The sequence below is a fragment of the Vespa crabro genome, chromosome 15 (genome assembly GCF_910589235.1).
Source record: "Vespa crabro chromosome 15, iyVesCrab1.2, whole genome shotgun sequence".
NCBI lineage: Eukaryota > Metazoa > Arthropoda > Insecta > Hymenoptera > Vespidae > Vespa > Vespa crabro.
This window is the reverse complement of record NC_060969.1, coordinates 4969197-4982190: the sequence shown is the minus strand read 5'-3', so window position 1 is coordinate 4982190 and position 12994 is coordinate 4969197. Positions and strand designations below refer to the sequence as shown.

Here is a 12994-nt window from a genome sequence, read left to right as displayed (position 1 = left end):
GACGCACGCTATCATCGAAGAATAATATACATATGAGATATTGAAAAGTGTTAGTTCACAGTCTATTAAACTATTTATTCCACCCACATGAAAGTAATAGTTACGCACGTGTTGAGAGGAATAACCAAACAAGCTTATACACCGATACGATAGACGCATGGTGGGGGTAGTGTTTCTCATTTGTATTCGTAGTTCATATTTTGTCCATAACTGTCGCTGAAGTCACACACGCTTCGGACAAAAGGTACGTTTATTAGTTAAAAGTTTAATATACAAATGTAATTGAAAATTACATTGCATTTATTTGATTAATATATTTCATTAGCTTTAAGATAATCTATTAAGTTTTTAATCATGTTTTATATTAAAATTTCTTTAGCTGAAGTTATTATCAAATGAAAGCGTTATTAAATAATAATTTTATTTTTTTTTTCCTTTTTTTTTCCCCTTTTTTTTTTCAGAGAACAACTCGAATTATTTTATGATAAGAAATAATGACAAACCAAAGACCAATTTCATGTGGATTAGATCTTTGTTCTGTACCTGATCTAAGTAATTGTTTATTTGCTGCAACCTCATCTAGGTATACTTGCAAAAAATTATACTATTTTTGATATATTTCTAATTATATATTTAATAAGTGTTTACACGGATATGTAATTTATTACTCTTTCATAGATTTGAATTTATATGTATACCACTGGTTCATCCATTGTTTAAAAGAGAATTTATTTCGGGTGTTGTCAAAAATCGACAGGGACCACTTACAAGACCTGATTTGGTATTATGTACTTCTGGTATGTATAATGAAAATTACATTAGGTTAATGTCAAAATTATTAACTATTCTATAATATTCCTTTTATAGATTGGAATAATTTAATTATTGGAAAAATATCATCGCATATAAAAGTCGATGCTAAAGATCTTAATTATAGAAAAAATAGTGAAGAAACATTAAACCAGGAATTATCATTAGCTAGTCATTTAGGATTGGCAGGAATTACGCTTAAATTAATAGGAGGCATAGAAAAGAATATAAATCTTGCCAGAATTATTAATGATAAATTATCAGCTACTTGTAATTTTCAAGTATGTTATTTTCTTTCTGATGTGTTATTTCTTATACGTAATTATAATGAGTAAAGAATATTTTATATAGAAAGCATAATTACTTCTCTTTCTTTTTTTTTTTTTTTTTTTTTTTTTTTTTGTATCTATAAATTCAGATATGGGTACAAGTACCAATGGAAAACCCTTTAAAACAAGCACTTTCATACAGAGGGGAGGAAAATATTATGGTTGAAAATCCTTGGGAATGGTGGAATGGTTTTAGAACAGTTTGTGATTATGATAAGAAATTAGCAATTGCATTGATTGTGAGCCATGATCTTCCTGAATCAGAAGAGGTAACTTTTATTTATCGTTTTTTCTCTCTTTTCTTTCGTAAATTTTTACATTTTAAAGAAGTGAAGATGAATTATAATTGAAATACTACAAGTTAATGAAAATGTATTCTCAATAAATTTATGTAAAATATATCAGATTGATAGGTGGCTAGGAGAACCTGTAAGATGTTTGATACTGCCAACAACTTTATTTATAACAAATAAAAAAGGATATCCTGTGTTAAGCAAAGCACATCAAATATTGATAAAGAAATTTGCTATGTTGGAAGTACAATTTATATTGACAGGAGCAAATCGATATAATAGTATTACACTTTATCATAATTACTTGGACTATTTATGGAAGGTAAAGTAAAGTATTCTTTTAAGTAAAATATAATATAATATAAATGTCACATTCTAACAATGTATTATATAAATTTTTTTTTATAGAATTGTCAAATAGATGGTCCTGTTGAACGATTTGCTCGCGGTTACGAAGATTATCTGCAATGTCCGCTACAGCCATTGATGGATAATCTTGAATCGCAGACATATGAAATATTTGAAAAAGATCCTATAAAGTATACCCAATATCAAGCTGCTATAGTTGAAGCAATAATAAATATAAATTTGAAAAGGGAAACTAAACTTGATAAAATGTATGTATCATTTATATATGATGTATGAACTCGGTCAACAATGTATGCTATATTATAGGGTAATTATGGTTGTTGGAGCTGGAAGAGGACCACTTGTGCGTGCTGCATTAAATGCTGCCAAGTTGACAAATCAAGAAATTAAAGTATATGCAGTTGAGAAAAATCCAAATGCTGTCAATACGTAAGATTTTATTGAATAATATGAATATTTTTTATAACTCAAAAAAAGTATGCAAAATATATATTTCAAATTTTCTTATTTTCAAAGCCTGCAGGCTCTTCAGGGAGATATGTGGGGAGATAAAGTAACCGTAGTATCATGTGACATGAGAGAATGGTGTGCTCCAGAACAAGCAGATATTCTTATATCTGAACTGCTCGGGTCTTTTGGAGATAATGAACTTTCTCCTGAATGCTTGGATGGCGTCCAACGATTTTTGAAAGGTATATAAATATCTCTTTCTGAACAAAAATGAGCTAATTACATAATAAATTTCATATTTTAAATAATATTTAGATGATGGAATCAGTATTCCATGTTCATACACTTCGTATATTGGCCCTGTACAATCATCTAAATTATATAATGAAGTACGACAATGCAAAGATAGGGACAAACATCCTCTTGTAAATTTCGAGACGCCATATGTAGTTCACTTGCAAAATAAATATGACATAGCAAAGCCACAACCTCTATTTACGTTTAACCATCCAAATAAAGGTAAGTGATAATTTAAAATTAATAGAATTACCTTCTTATAAATATATATCAGCTGTAATAACAATAATGAATACCTATATGTTATAGAAGAAATTATTGATAATAACAGATATGAGACGAAGACTTTTGATGTTGAACAAGATTCCATACTTCATGGATTTTCTGGTTATTTCAAAGCAGTCTTATATGATAATATTACATTAAGTATAGAACCTAGTACACATAGTCCTGAAATGTTTAGCTGGTTTCCCATTTTCTTTCCTATAAAGGTGAGTTTGATTAAAAAAATATATACATATTTATTATTATTGTAATGTTCAAAATTGACATTCCTTTATATACTTATATATTTAATAATCATAATAAGTTAACAATATATATATATATCGCACATTAGGAATCTATTCAGTTGAAAAAGGGGAACAAAATAGTTTTGCATTTTTGGCGCCGATGCAATGTTAAAAATGTTTGGTACGAGTGGTGTATCAGTGAACCAATTATAGGATCAATTCATAATCCAAATGGAAGATCTTATACTATTGGTTTATAACACACATACGCACGCATACGCATAAGTGTATATGTATTTAATAATGCGCTTTACTTTTTTCTAGTATTATCAAAATTAAAAATAAATATACTTATTTTAATATCGGACTTTAAAGGATTATTACAGAAACTGATATTCATTGATAATTATCATAAACTTATTTAAAAATTAATGCAATGCACATAAATAATCAGAAGTGATTACTGCAGGAAGAATAACATTATGCGATATTAAAATATCTATACCTCCCTATATTATTATTGTTATGTTATTCTCATTGAACTCACGAGGTCGTCATGATATCATCCAATTTTGATAAAAAGAGATCTAAAGTTATCTTTATAAAATATTTCTCTTGTCCTTTTAACCTCACGTGATTGTAACATATTCTTTGGCTCATGATAACTCGTTATTTCGTTATTTCGTAATTCTATTAGAAATATCTTGCCTTAATGAAAAGAAGTATAAGAAAAAAGATTATATATTATAAAAAGAATACTTTTCCTTGTAACATTCGTATTTGTTAGCTATCGGAAAACTTGGAGAGAAAAAAATATCAGATTCAAAGGTTTTTAATTTAGTTGAAATATTTATTGACATAAATAAATAAACAAACAAATATATGAATAATTCTTTCAAGAAGAAACAATGAACAAACAGTAGGATTGTAGTGTATTTTATGTATTATGTCTAATTATTGAAACATCGCATAAAGTTTCCATTAATCTTCGTAAAGATAACAGTTCTTGATGACACCAGAAACGGTTAAGAAATATTCTTGTGTTTGCTCGAACACGCCATTTCATTCGTATTTCACGGACTAACACGACGTCATTCGGAGTGCTTTGGCAGTATCAAGCAGACGACACGAAGCAAAGTAAGGTTAAGTCGACCGAAAGTTTTTTGATATTAAAAGAGTAAACGAGATAGAGAGTGAGAGAGAGAGAGAGAGAGAGAAATGGCAAGATTGTTTACAAGAATAATTAAGCATTCTTTTGAAAAAGTGACTTCACATAAGACTCAATTATTCACAATTCCTATATCAACTTCGTTTCAATCTACTTCACGTAATATAACTACAACTCAACGATTAAGAACGGGTAAGTTCAAATGAAAAATATTAGTAGAAAATTTAAAACAAGAGAACGCACGATTTTGTTGATAGAATGGTATATAAAAATATTGTTTAGTTTGTAAAACATTACGAAACAATATCTCGAAATGATAATGATAGACTTTTATACTATCAATTTTACGAATTATTTATCTCTAATTACTTCTATTATATATAATTATAAGTATATTCATTAAAGATTCTATCATTTACTTGTACTCACATAAAGATTTTCTTCTTCCTTTTTAACCTATCTAGAAAGATGGTATACGGATACACATGAATGGATCAAAGTAGATAATAATGTAGGAACAGTTGGTATATCTGATCATGCACAAGATGCACTAGGTGACGTAGTATATGCTCAACTTCCAGACGTTGGATCTACCTTTAAAAAAGATGGTTTGATATTTTCATGAATTTTATATGTTAAAGTTATTTTATATTTCTAATGAATATCATTATTCTCAGAGGAATGTGGTGCATTGGAATCCGTAAAAGCTGCATCCGTATTAATAAATCCTGTTAGTGGAACAATAATAGAAAAAAATGATGCATTGGAAAATAAACCAGGATTGATTAATTCATCTTGTTATAATGATGGATGGTTGTATAAAGTACAACTAAGCCATCCTGAGGAAATCAAGGCTCTTATGAATGAAAAAGCTTATGAATTATTTTTGAAGTCTGGCTCCCATGAAAGTGAAAATCCTTAAAACGGTTTTTATATTATTTTTCTCATAAACTAATTAAATTATATATATATATATATATATATATATATATATATATATATATATATATATAATTTAATATATATTATAAAACCATTTCACAAACACAATCTATTTCATACAAAGCAGATATTGTTTTTATTTATTCATTTTGAAGCATAAAAATACAATGGACACAAATGATGTAGACATAGATGAATATCAAAAATAATTAGTTGTTTTTATAAATGTGTGATCTTTAGACAAAATCTAAGCGAATCACAGAAAATGAAGTCAATTTGTATAATCAGTTAATATATTATCAAATAGCAGATTTCATTTCTCGTTTTTTTCTCTTTCTTTTTTCTTTTTTTTTCCAATTATGAACTTTCGATTTAATATCATTTATCTGTAATTCTTGATCGACAATTATAGCGACGATTTCTTTTTACATAGGATTGCATATCAAAAATAATGTTTTTACAATGTAAACTGCATTGTATTACCATGCATTTTTATTTTCATATCATGACAATATAATATTTAGTGTGAAAGGAGTAAACACGACGAAGTCTATATTTTATGAATTGTAAATTATAAATGACAATTAAAATTTGTAGCATACATAATTGATATTATGAAATATTCTGAAAGTATGAATATTGTGAAATATTCTTTGACCTAACTTCATATATGTTATTTCTTTCGTTATATGTTTTTTGTTTGGGAGAATATTTATTTGTATTTGTTGAAATTAAGAATATAAGGAATCATATTGTCATGCATGATGGGTGTTTGATGAATGCAATGAATAATAATATGACATATTATATAGAGATTCTGAAAAGAAAAAATAATTTGTTAATAATAAAGATATATTTACAATCATTGAATTTTTCTACATAATTTACAATTGCCAGCTTCTAATGGCAGTGTTAACAACGTATGAGTTTCCCTTTCGTGTTAAAATAAATTTTTCGTGATATATATTCGCGCGATGAAGGAATCACATTTACATTAAATTATATATCATTTTGTCTAGTTAACATTTTGCATCAGAGGTATATTGAGTAGAATTTCTAACGCTGTTATTCGATAATAATCGTTATTTAAAATGATGTAAAATAATGAATGAAACGATTATTTTTTATTCTTGGACGTGGATAAAGAACGGTCAATTAAGAACTAAATATTTAAAATGAATGGTATTTGCGATAGTTCAAATTATATCGTGATATTTATCATATCGATGTGATCAGCACAATTTCCGAAAGTAAATGTAATTGTTATAACATAAATATGACACACGTTTTTAACTTGCCTTACCCAAACAGCAACGTGGGGCCATGCGTGTATAATTAACCTTTGACATTATTTACTAGATTTCTATTTTGGTACAATATACAGATCGCAAGTATAATTTAATTAGTAACATGTATATTTATAACTAAAGCGACATGGACATTACGACAAATACAATATTTCTCAATGGAACTTTTTACATTATGGTATGCTTATGCACGTATGAATTAATGCAACTAAAAGTACCGTTCTATGAAAAACAACATCCAACTTATTGTGTATGGATTGCTGTCAAAGTGTGTGTACTGAGGTATGCGGTTACTAAAAATGTAAAAGTATAAAAACTTAATACAGTTATGAAAAGAGGTAGACATTCCTGTTTGAGTGAAATAAAACTGTGCTTTCCAAGGGATCGAAGAAGAAATATACATATATAAGTGTGTGTGTGTGTGTGTGTGTGTGTGTGTGTGCGTGCGTGTGTATGTGTATGTGAAGAAGAAAACGATAATCTTTCGATTGTATCTGATCAGATCGTACATTTTGAACCAGACGGATTGGAAAATTTGAGAACACATTAGCATACTTGTATATTGATTTAAAGCCAAACGCAGCTGTGAACATAGATCATCTTTACTCGTAGAAATCACGAGTACCTAATAACCTTTTTGGATACCCAGAAAATTATTTCGGCCGCCTGTTACTCCTCTTTTTTTTTCTTTTTTTTTTTTTTTTTCTTTTTATTTTTTTTAATGCAACGTACGACCCTTAATCTAAGGTCACATCAAAGATTCATTCAACGTTAAGGAATTATTTATTCTTAGCTACACGTATTGCGATCGTCGTTGGAAAATTGGAAGTATTAAAATAGTTTTTATTTCCCAGGTACTTGTTTGATACGTGATCAAAGGGGAGTTTCAGGAGGCAATCCTATCGATAGCTAGCTAATTACGAGCAAGGATAATTGTTGTTCACAATGCCACATCCGAACTTGAAATTTAGCACGCATATCATTCGACGGCTTGGGTACCACAGGCGTCAAAAGACAACCTTCACAGCACTGAAAAATTTCTTACTATTAACTAAAGAATAATATAATCTTAATGAAAAATTACTACCTTCGATCTTTATCTTAATATTAGGTTAAATATTTATCTATTCAACAACTGTGATAAGAGAATATGGATGTGTGTTTGTGTCTGTGTTTTTATTTTATATATTAAATCAATATCAATATATATATTTATATACTTATTTATTTATTTATTTTTCCTTTTTTTTTTCTTTTTGTTTTAATTTTCACGTACTCGTACTTGCACACGCACACATGCGTATGTGCATGCATTTTATATTTCTATTATATATGTATGCACGCGGTTACGTGTGCGCCCATAGTCTGTAGTAATCGCTAATCAATGTAGGACCACATAAACCTTGCTCCAATAATTTTCTTATTTTTTAAACAAATTCTTTATTACGTTATAACATACAATAATAAAATATCTCATTCTGTTGTTATTCTCTTCCTCCACCTGTTTGAAAAATAATAAAGAGAGATACACGACTAAAACTTATAAAATTAATGTGAAGATATTAAGTAGCTAATGATTTTTCTCAGTAAGCAACAGAAATATATTTATTTCATTAAACTATACACAAAATATTATAATTACATATTTAACATGACTTATACTTTACAACATAATTGGAATGTGTTAACTAGTATTTACAGTACAGTAGCCCTGCTATGTGCAAGTGTGAAAAATGCAGATTTTTGTAGGAAGTTTTAACGATGTCCAGATATAACCGTGCTTTTAATGAGCGCATAAGCACTCTCTCTTTCTTTCTCTCTTTCTCTCTCTCTCTCTTACACACATACACACACGCGCACACACACATACGCGCACGCACACACACGCACAAATCCACCTGCACTCCTCTCTCTCTCTCTCTCTCTCTCTCTCTTTCTCTCGGCTCGTGTACATTATCCGCGTGAATACATAGAATCATATACGTGATTTGACTATCACTCAAATATTCCTATAATTGAATTTCTTGCAGAAGCACGATCAACTGAGAGATCTGATTTTTGTTACTATTAGAATATTTCGTTCGAGTGTGAGCAAGGCTTCAGTGGTATGCTTAAAAATAATCGCATCTAGTATTAGAAAAATAGCTTTGCTTATTTTGACAAAGTTGCCTGCCCTTTGACCAATATTTTGTTAACCACCCTTTGTACTGTTTTCAAGGCATCTTGCTTACTGTTTCCCTGCGCTTGTATCACCAACAGGGGTAATTTTTTCCACGGATACATCTCTAAAACTTCAACATCAAATATAGAAAATATATGTCATTATGTTTATATATTTAGATACATTTTATAATACATATACTATGTATATATGTAAAGTATGTACGTCTATACTTGATTTGTTTGCATAGGTATTTTATGAACCACGGCTATCTAACTTGGTCCGATACCTAAGCCGAGTTAGCTCATAATAGGTACTTTGAGGTCCACTCTGTCTGACATTTCGAGGACTCTACCAATGTATTTAAAATATAGTACATACCAATGGATTATTATTTTACGGTAGAGTCGGCACACGAATCTATCGTCTCATTTCCTCTTGGCGTGAAGCATCTCCATAAGAAGCGTTTGAGTTGGAGCACCGCCATTACAGTGCTTCTGGTAAAGATGGTCTTCTCCCCTACTCGCTACCACATGGATTTCTGGTAATACTGCTAACAGCTTATTAAACTTGTCCTATATATAAAGAGAGAAATAATGTGAGAATATATGTGGACCATGGAGAGAGAGTATATCTTACGGGAGCGGCTAGTAAGTAAAAATTTTGCAAAATGAAATTGTAATAAAACCTACCGGTATAGACGGATAACAAGTTAATGTGTAATCCAAAAGTGCCTGCTGAACTTGTTCGTGACCTTCCTGTACGTGTTTTTTGTTAACCAGACCGCGAACATCTGTATATATCAAAGATAATCGACCAATCAATCCGTTTCTTTGTTAATAATTTTATAAATAATTTCGTATGTCCTAACAGACTTTATAAGAATCGATTCTTTTATTGTTTTCCCTCTCTTCTCTCTAATTATTGCAAGTATATAATAGAAGATAGAAGAAGAAAAAGAAGAACAAAGGATAGGCGAGATTAAAATCTTACCGTGATTAAGCAACATCAGGAATTTCATGCAAATGTAATCAGACAGGTCAAATTTGAGCTCCTGAAGTTTGGAGGACAAATCGTTGAAAAGATCTGCCAAGGAAGGAACTCCGAGTAGGCCTAGGCACAGAAGATCAAACTTTTGGCCATTGTGAAGCGTGGTCTCATCGGGTAGATTATTGTGCAACCTTTGATGTAGATGATCAAGCACCAACATGTCCGACCAGGAGTGCTGCAGTAATTTCATTTGGTCGTCGACCTATTAAAATCATTTTTTTCCTTTTTACATTGATCTTTAACGAATGTAAAGAATACAGTATAAATAATGATAATGATCACGAAATACGTTTAATGAATACAAATAAATTGAATGAATAAACATCGACACATTATATGATCGTATAATATGATCGTAAGTTGTAGATTGTGGATTTGATTAAAAAAAAAGAAAAAGGGGAAAAGAAGAAAACCATCACGTTTAGTTTGTAAAAAAGAAAAAAGAACCGTGCAAGAAAAAATTTCAACAAAAATCTCGAAATAATCGAAATATAAAAGTGGACATGTGTTATGAAATTTGAGTGGCACTCGATATAAGTCTGCTTACGTAGAGTGTCAGTAACAACGATATTATACATACTGAATGGTGGTAATCGCGAACAAATGAATATGTCGCTTCTTTTCATGGGAGAGAGAGAGAGAGAGAGAAAGGGAAAGAAAACGAATAATATTACGTGGCCGAGGAGTTTATCGAATCTCATGCTGCGAGTGAAAGAAGAAGAGGAGTATCGATAGAATTGAAAAACAAAAAAAAATGGAAAAAAATGGAAAGCGAAATCGGTATGAAAAATAGGTGCATATTGGGATCTCGATGACGACGTAATACGCAATCCTATATAATTAACATGGGTCTGCTGCTTTGGGGCAACCGCCATAACCCAGAAACGTATCTCGTTATGACCTAGATATGAGGCGATGCTTGAAATCATTCAGTGATTGTGCAATGCCGTTGGTTACCTCACATCCCCGCCACTCGTAGAGTCGAGCGGGCCAGCAACGACGAGTTATTTATCGGTAAGAACGGACCGCCGGTTTTTCCTCGAAGAGACTCTCTCGTAGTCGTACGAACGTTCGAAAAGTATTGAAAAAATGGGAAAGATCGGCTGGCAAAATGTATTGTAAATAGGTGTAGAGAGAAAAAGGGAAAGGAAAGGAGGAGGAGGAGAAGGGAGTGGGGATATAAGGAGGTTAGCGTTACGAGGAGGAAGAGAGCTAAGCTAACTCACCTTGAGATCCTTGAAGAATACAGAGTTCCTGGCCCAGTCGACCTGCGAGAAAAGATTCTGGTCGAGCACTTTGCACATTAGTTCGAATAAGTCCACTTCACACTGATTGTACGTTTGGTTCTGCAAGAGCCCAAAGAGGGACGCTTGCCACTCGCGGTCGTCGACCGTCTGCACGAAGTCTCTTATCAGCGGACTAGTTTTCAAGGGCGCGGTAGAAGGCGCGGAGGCCGGCGGCGGTCCGTGGGGTTGTGCCGACTGTTCGCCAAAGTTGAAGGCCTTCGGACTGGGGGTGGTCGAATTAGCGGGCCATAGCTTGCTATCGAGGCCAGGGTTGAGGTTGTGCAGGTGATTACCGGCGGCGAGGTTTTGCTGAGAGGAAGGGGCGATCAGTTGATGCTGCCCAGCTCCTCCTCCGCCGCCTCCTCCTCCGCCACCACCGCCGCCGCCTCCGGCACCACCGCCGGCGGATTGCGTGGTGAGGAGGCCACCAGCGGCAGCGGCCACCGCAGCCGCCGCCGGAGACGGACTCGAATCCGGCGAGGACGTTAGACTCGAGACCTGAGGTATTTGAATCTCCTGCTTGATGTGCAGGAAAGGTGTTACGGTGGAAGTATAGTTTGATGGATCGCCGAGACTACCGCATATCGTTTGCAGTGCCAGCTGCCGTTGTCTCATCATTTGTAGTTTCCGCGCTCGGTCTCTCTTATACATCGGCCCAAATTTGTTTCTACCGCCTCTCATGCGGTCCTCCCGCACAGCTGGAACATTGATAAAAGCAAAAAAGAAAACGATTTAGAAACGGATTACAGCTTTGCCGACCTCTGACCCCGTCGCAGCCTTCTCCTCCATCTCCTCTCTTTAAACGCGACTCGCGTTTTGTAGGGCGAACACGCGGCGAAACCGGCAGTGTTGCCTATTTTCGTACGACGCGTTTGCTTTGCTCTATGTCGTCGTCGCGAACGCACGCTTACACACTCACACACACACACACACACACACACACATTTTAACATATAGAAATACACAGGCGCGATCGACGTATTCGCGCGCTCCTCGAAAGTGAAAGGAGGTTGAATCGCGCCGCTAACCCGCCGTCGCCGCCGTCCACTTCTCTGTTGCTCTGCGCCTCTGTGCTCCTTCTTCTTTCCCCGCCCTCTTGCCCACTTCCCTCGGCCCTCCTTACCTCAGCGTCACCCATAGCTTCGTGCTCTCAGCCCCCGGACCCGCGATCGACACCGTCGTCGCGACACCGCCAACGGAGACCGCACGCACTCCTCTACTCTTTCACTCTTTCTTTCTTTCTTTCTTTCTTTCTTTCTTTCTTTCATTCTTTCTTTCTTTCTTTCTTTCTTTCTTTCTTCCTTTCTGCCTTTCTCACTCTCACTCACTTGCCCGCTCACTCGTTCGCTCACTCACTCTCACTTCTCTCCTTTCCGAAGCCCTCCGCGTTCGTCGCGTTACGCATACCAGACCAAAGGCATGGCCCAGCGTCAAGGTTCGCGTCTAAACTTGACATCTCCCTCCCTCCCTCTCTCCCTCCTCATTCATTTCTTCCCTCCTTTTCACTTACTTCACACATCTACTTTTCGATGCACCTATGGTCTATCGCATATACCATAGTATGGTATATATAATACGTATGTACGATCGAATCAAAAATTATACAGGATTCTGCGTCTAATTTTATTCGGTTAATATGCGCCATTGAAGAAGTATCTTTTTTGTTTTCGTTTATTTCTTTTTTTTTTTTTTTCCTTTTTCTTTTTCCATACGCGTTTCTTTTCTTTTCTTTTTTCTTTTTTTAGATCGTTATACTTTCGAGTTTAATTGTAGTTTCGAAATAATATTATTACTCATCGCGAACTCGATAAGGTACGGTCTATACAACGAATAAGTAATAATAATTCTAATAATTGCATTTGTCTTTATCTAATTCTATTCCTTTATTTTCCTCTCCCTTCTCTATCTTCAATTGGCTTGCGCGCAACACGATATCCAGTTCCTATTGATTTTTTTTCCTTATTTCTTTTTAATGGAGACCTTCGAAAAGCGATTTTATTATCGGTAACCAGGAATATAT

General features: G+C 33.5%; 3 protein-coding genes across 5 annotated transcripts in view; 2 read left to right on the top strand and 1 right to left on the bottom strand.

Annotated features, from left to right (window-relative positions):
* The first annotated feature begins 117 nt into the window (after nucleotides 1-117).
* Nucleotides 118-3420, top strand: LOC124429499 (protein arginine N-methyltransferase 5). Of its 2 annotated transcripts, none has more exons than XM_046974853.1 (12): nucleotides 118-244; nucleotides 462-583; nucleotides 679-797; nucleotides 868-1091; nucleotides 1229-1408; nucleotides 1545-1754; nucleotides 1841-2049; nucleotides 2108-2230; nucleotides 2318-2493; nucleotides 2567-2770; nucleotides 2858-3039; nucleotides 3168-3420. In XM_046974853.1, the coding sequence occupies exons 2-12, from the start codon at nucleotides 495-497 to the stop codon at nucleotides 3318-3320; spliced, it is 1869 nt and encodes a 622-aa protein (XP_046830809.1). In that variant the 5' UTR covers nucleotides 118-244; nucleotides 462-494; the 3' UTR covers nucleotides 3321-3420. The 2 variants fall into 2 exon arrangements, with proteins under 2 accessions (XP_046830809.1, XP_046830810.1); XM_046974854.1 differs by lacking the exon at nucleotides 118-244 and adding an exon at nucleotides 260-278.
* A 306-nt stretch (nucleotides 3421-3726) lies between these two features.
* On the top strand, nucleotides 3727-7700 carry LOC124429503 (glycine cleavage system H protein). 2 transcript variants are annotated; one of them, XM_046974859.1, is made up of 4 exons: nucleotides 3727-4420; nucleotides 4693-4836; nucleotides 4906-5154; nucleotides 7332-7700. In XM_046974859.1, exons 1-3 carry the CDS (start codon nucleotides 4279-4281, stop codon nucleotides 5148-5150), a joined length of 531 nt encoding a protein of 176 aa, XP_046830815.1. In that variant the 5' UTR covers nucleotides 3727-4278; the 3' UTR covers nucleotides 5151-5154; nucleotides 7332-7700. The 2 variants fall into 2 exon arrangements, with proteins under 2 accessions (XP_046830815.1, XP_046830814.1); XM_046974858.1 differs by lacking the exon at nucleotides 7332-7700 and having other exon boundaries at nucleotides 4906-6040.
* Nucleotides 6005-12994, bottom strand: part of LOC124429498 (nuclear hormone receptor FTZ-F1) — a 36357-nt gene continuing 29367 nt past the window's right edge. Inside the window, 5 exon segments of the mRNA XM_046974852.1 lie at nucleotides 6005-9164; nucleotides 9166-9213; nucleotides 9331-9431; nucleotides 9632-9890; nucleotides 10915-11672. Of these exon segments, the coding sequence (XP_046830808.1) occupies nucleotides 9030-9164; nucleotides 9166-9213; nucleotides 9331-9431; nucleotides 9632-9890; nucleotides 10915-11672 (1301 nt within the window). The 3' untranslated portion in view covers nucleotides 6005-9029.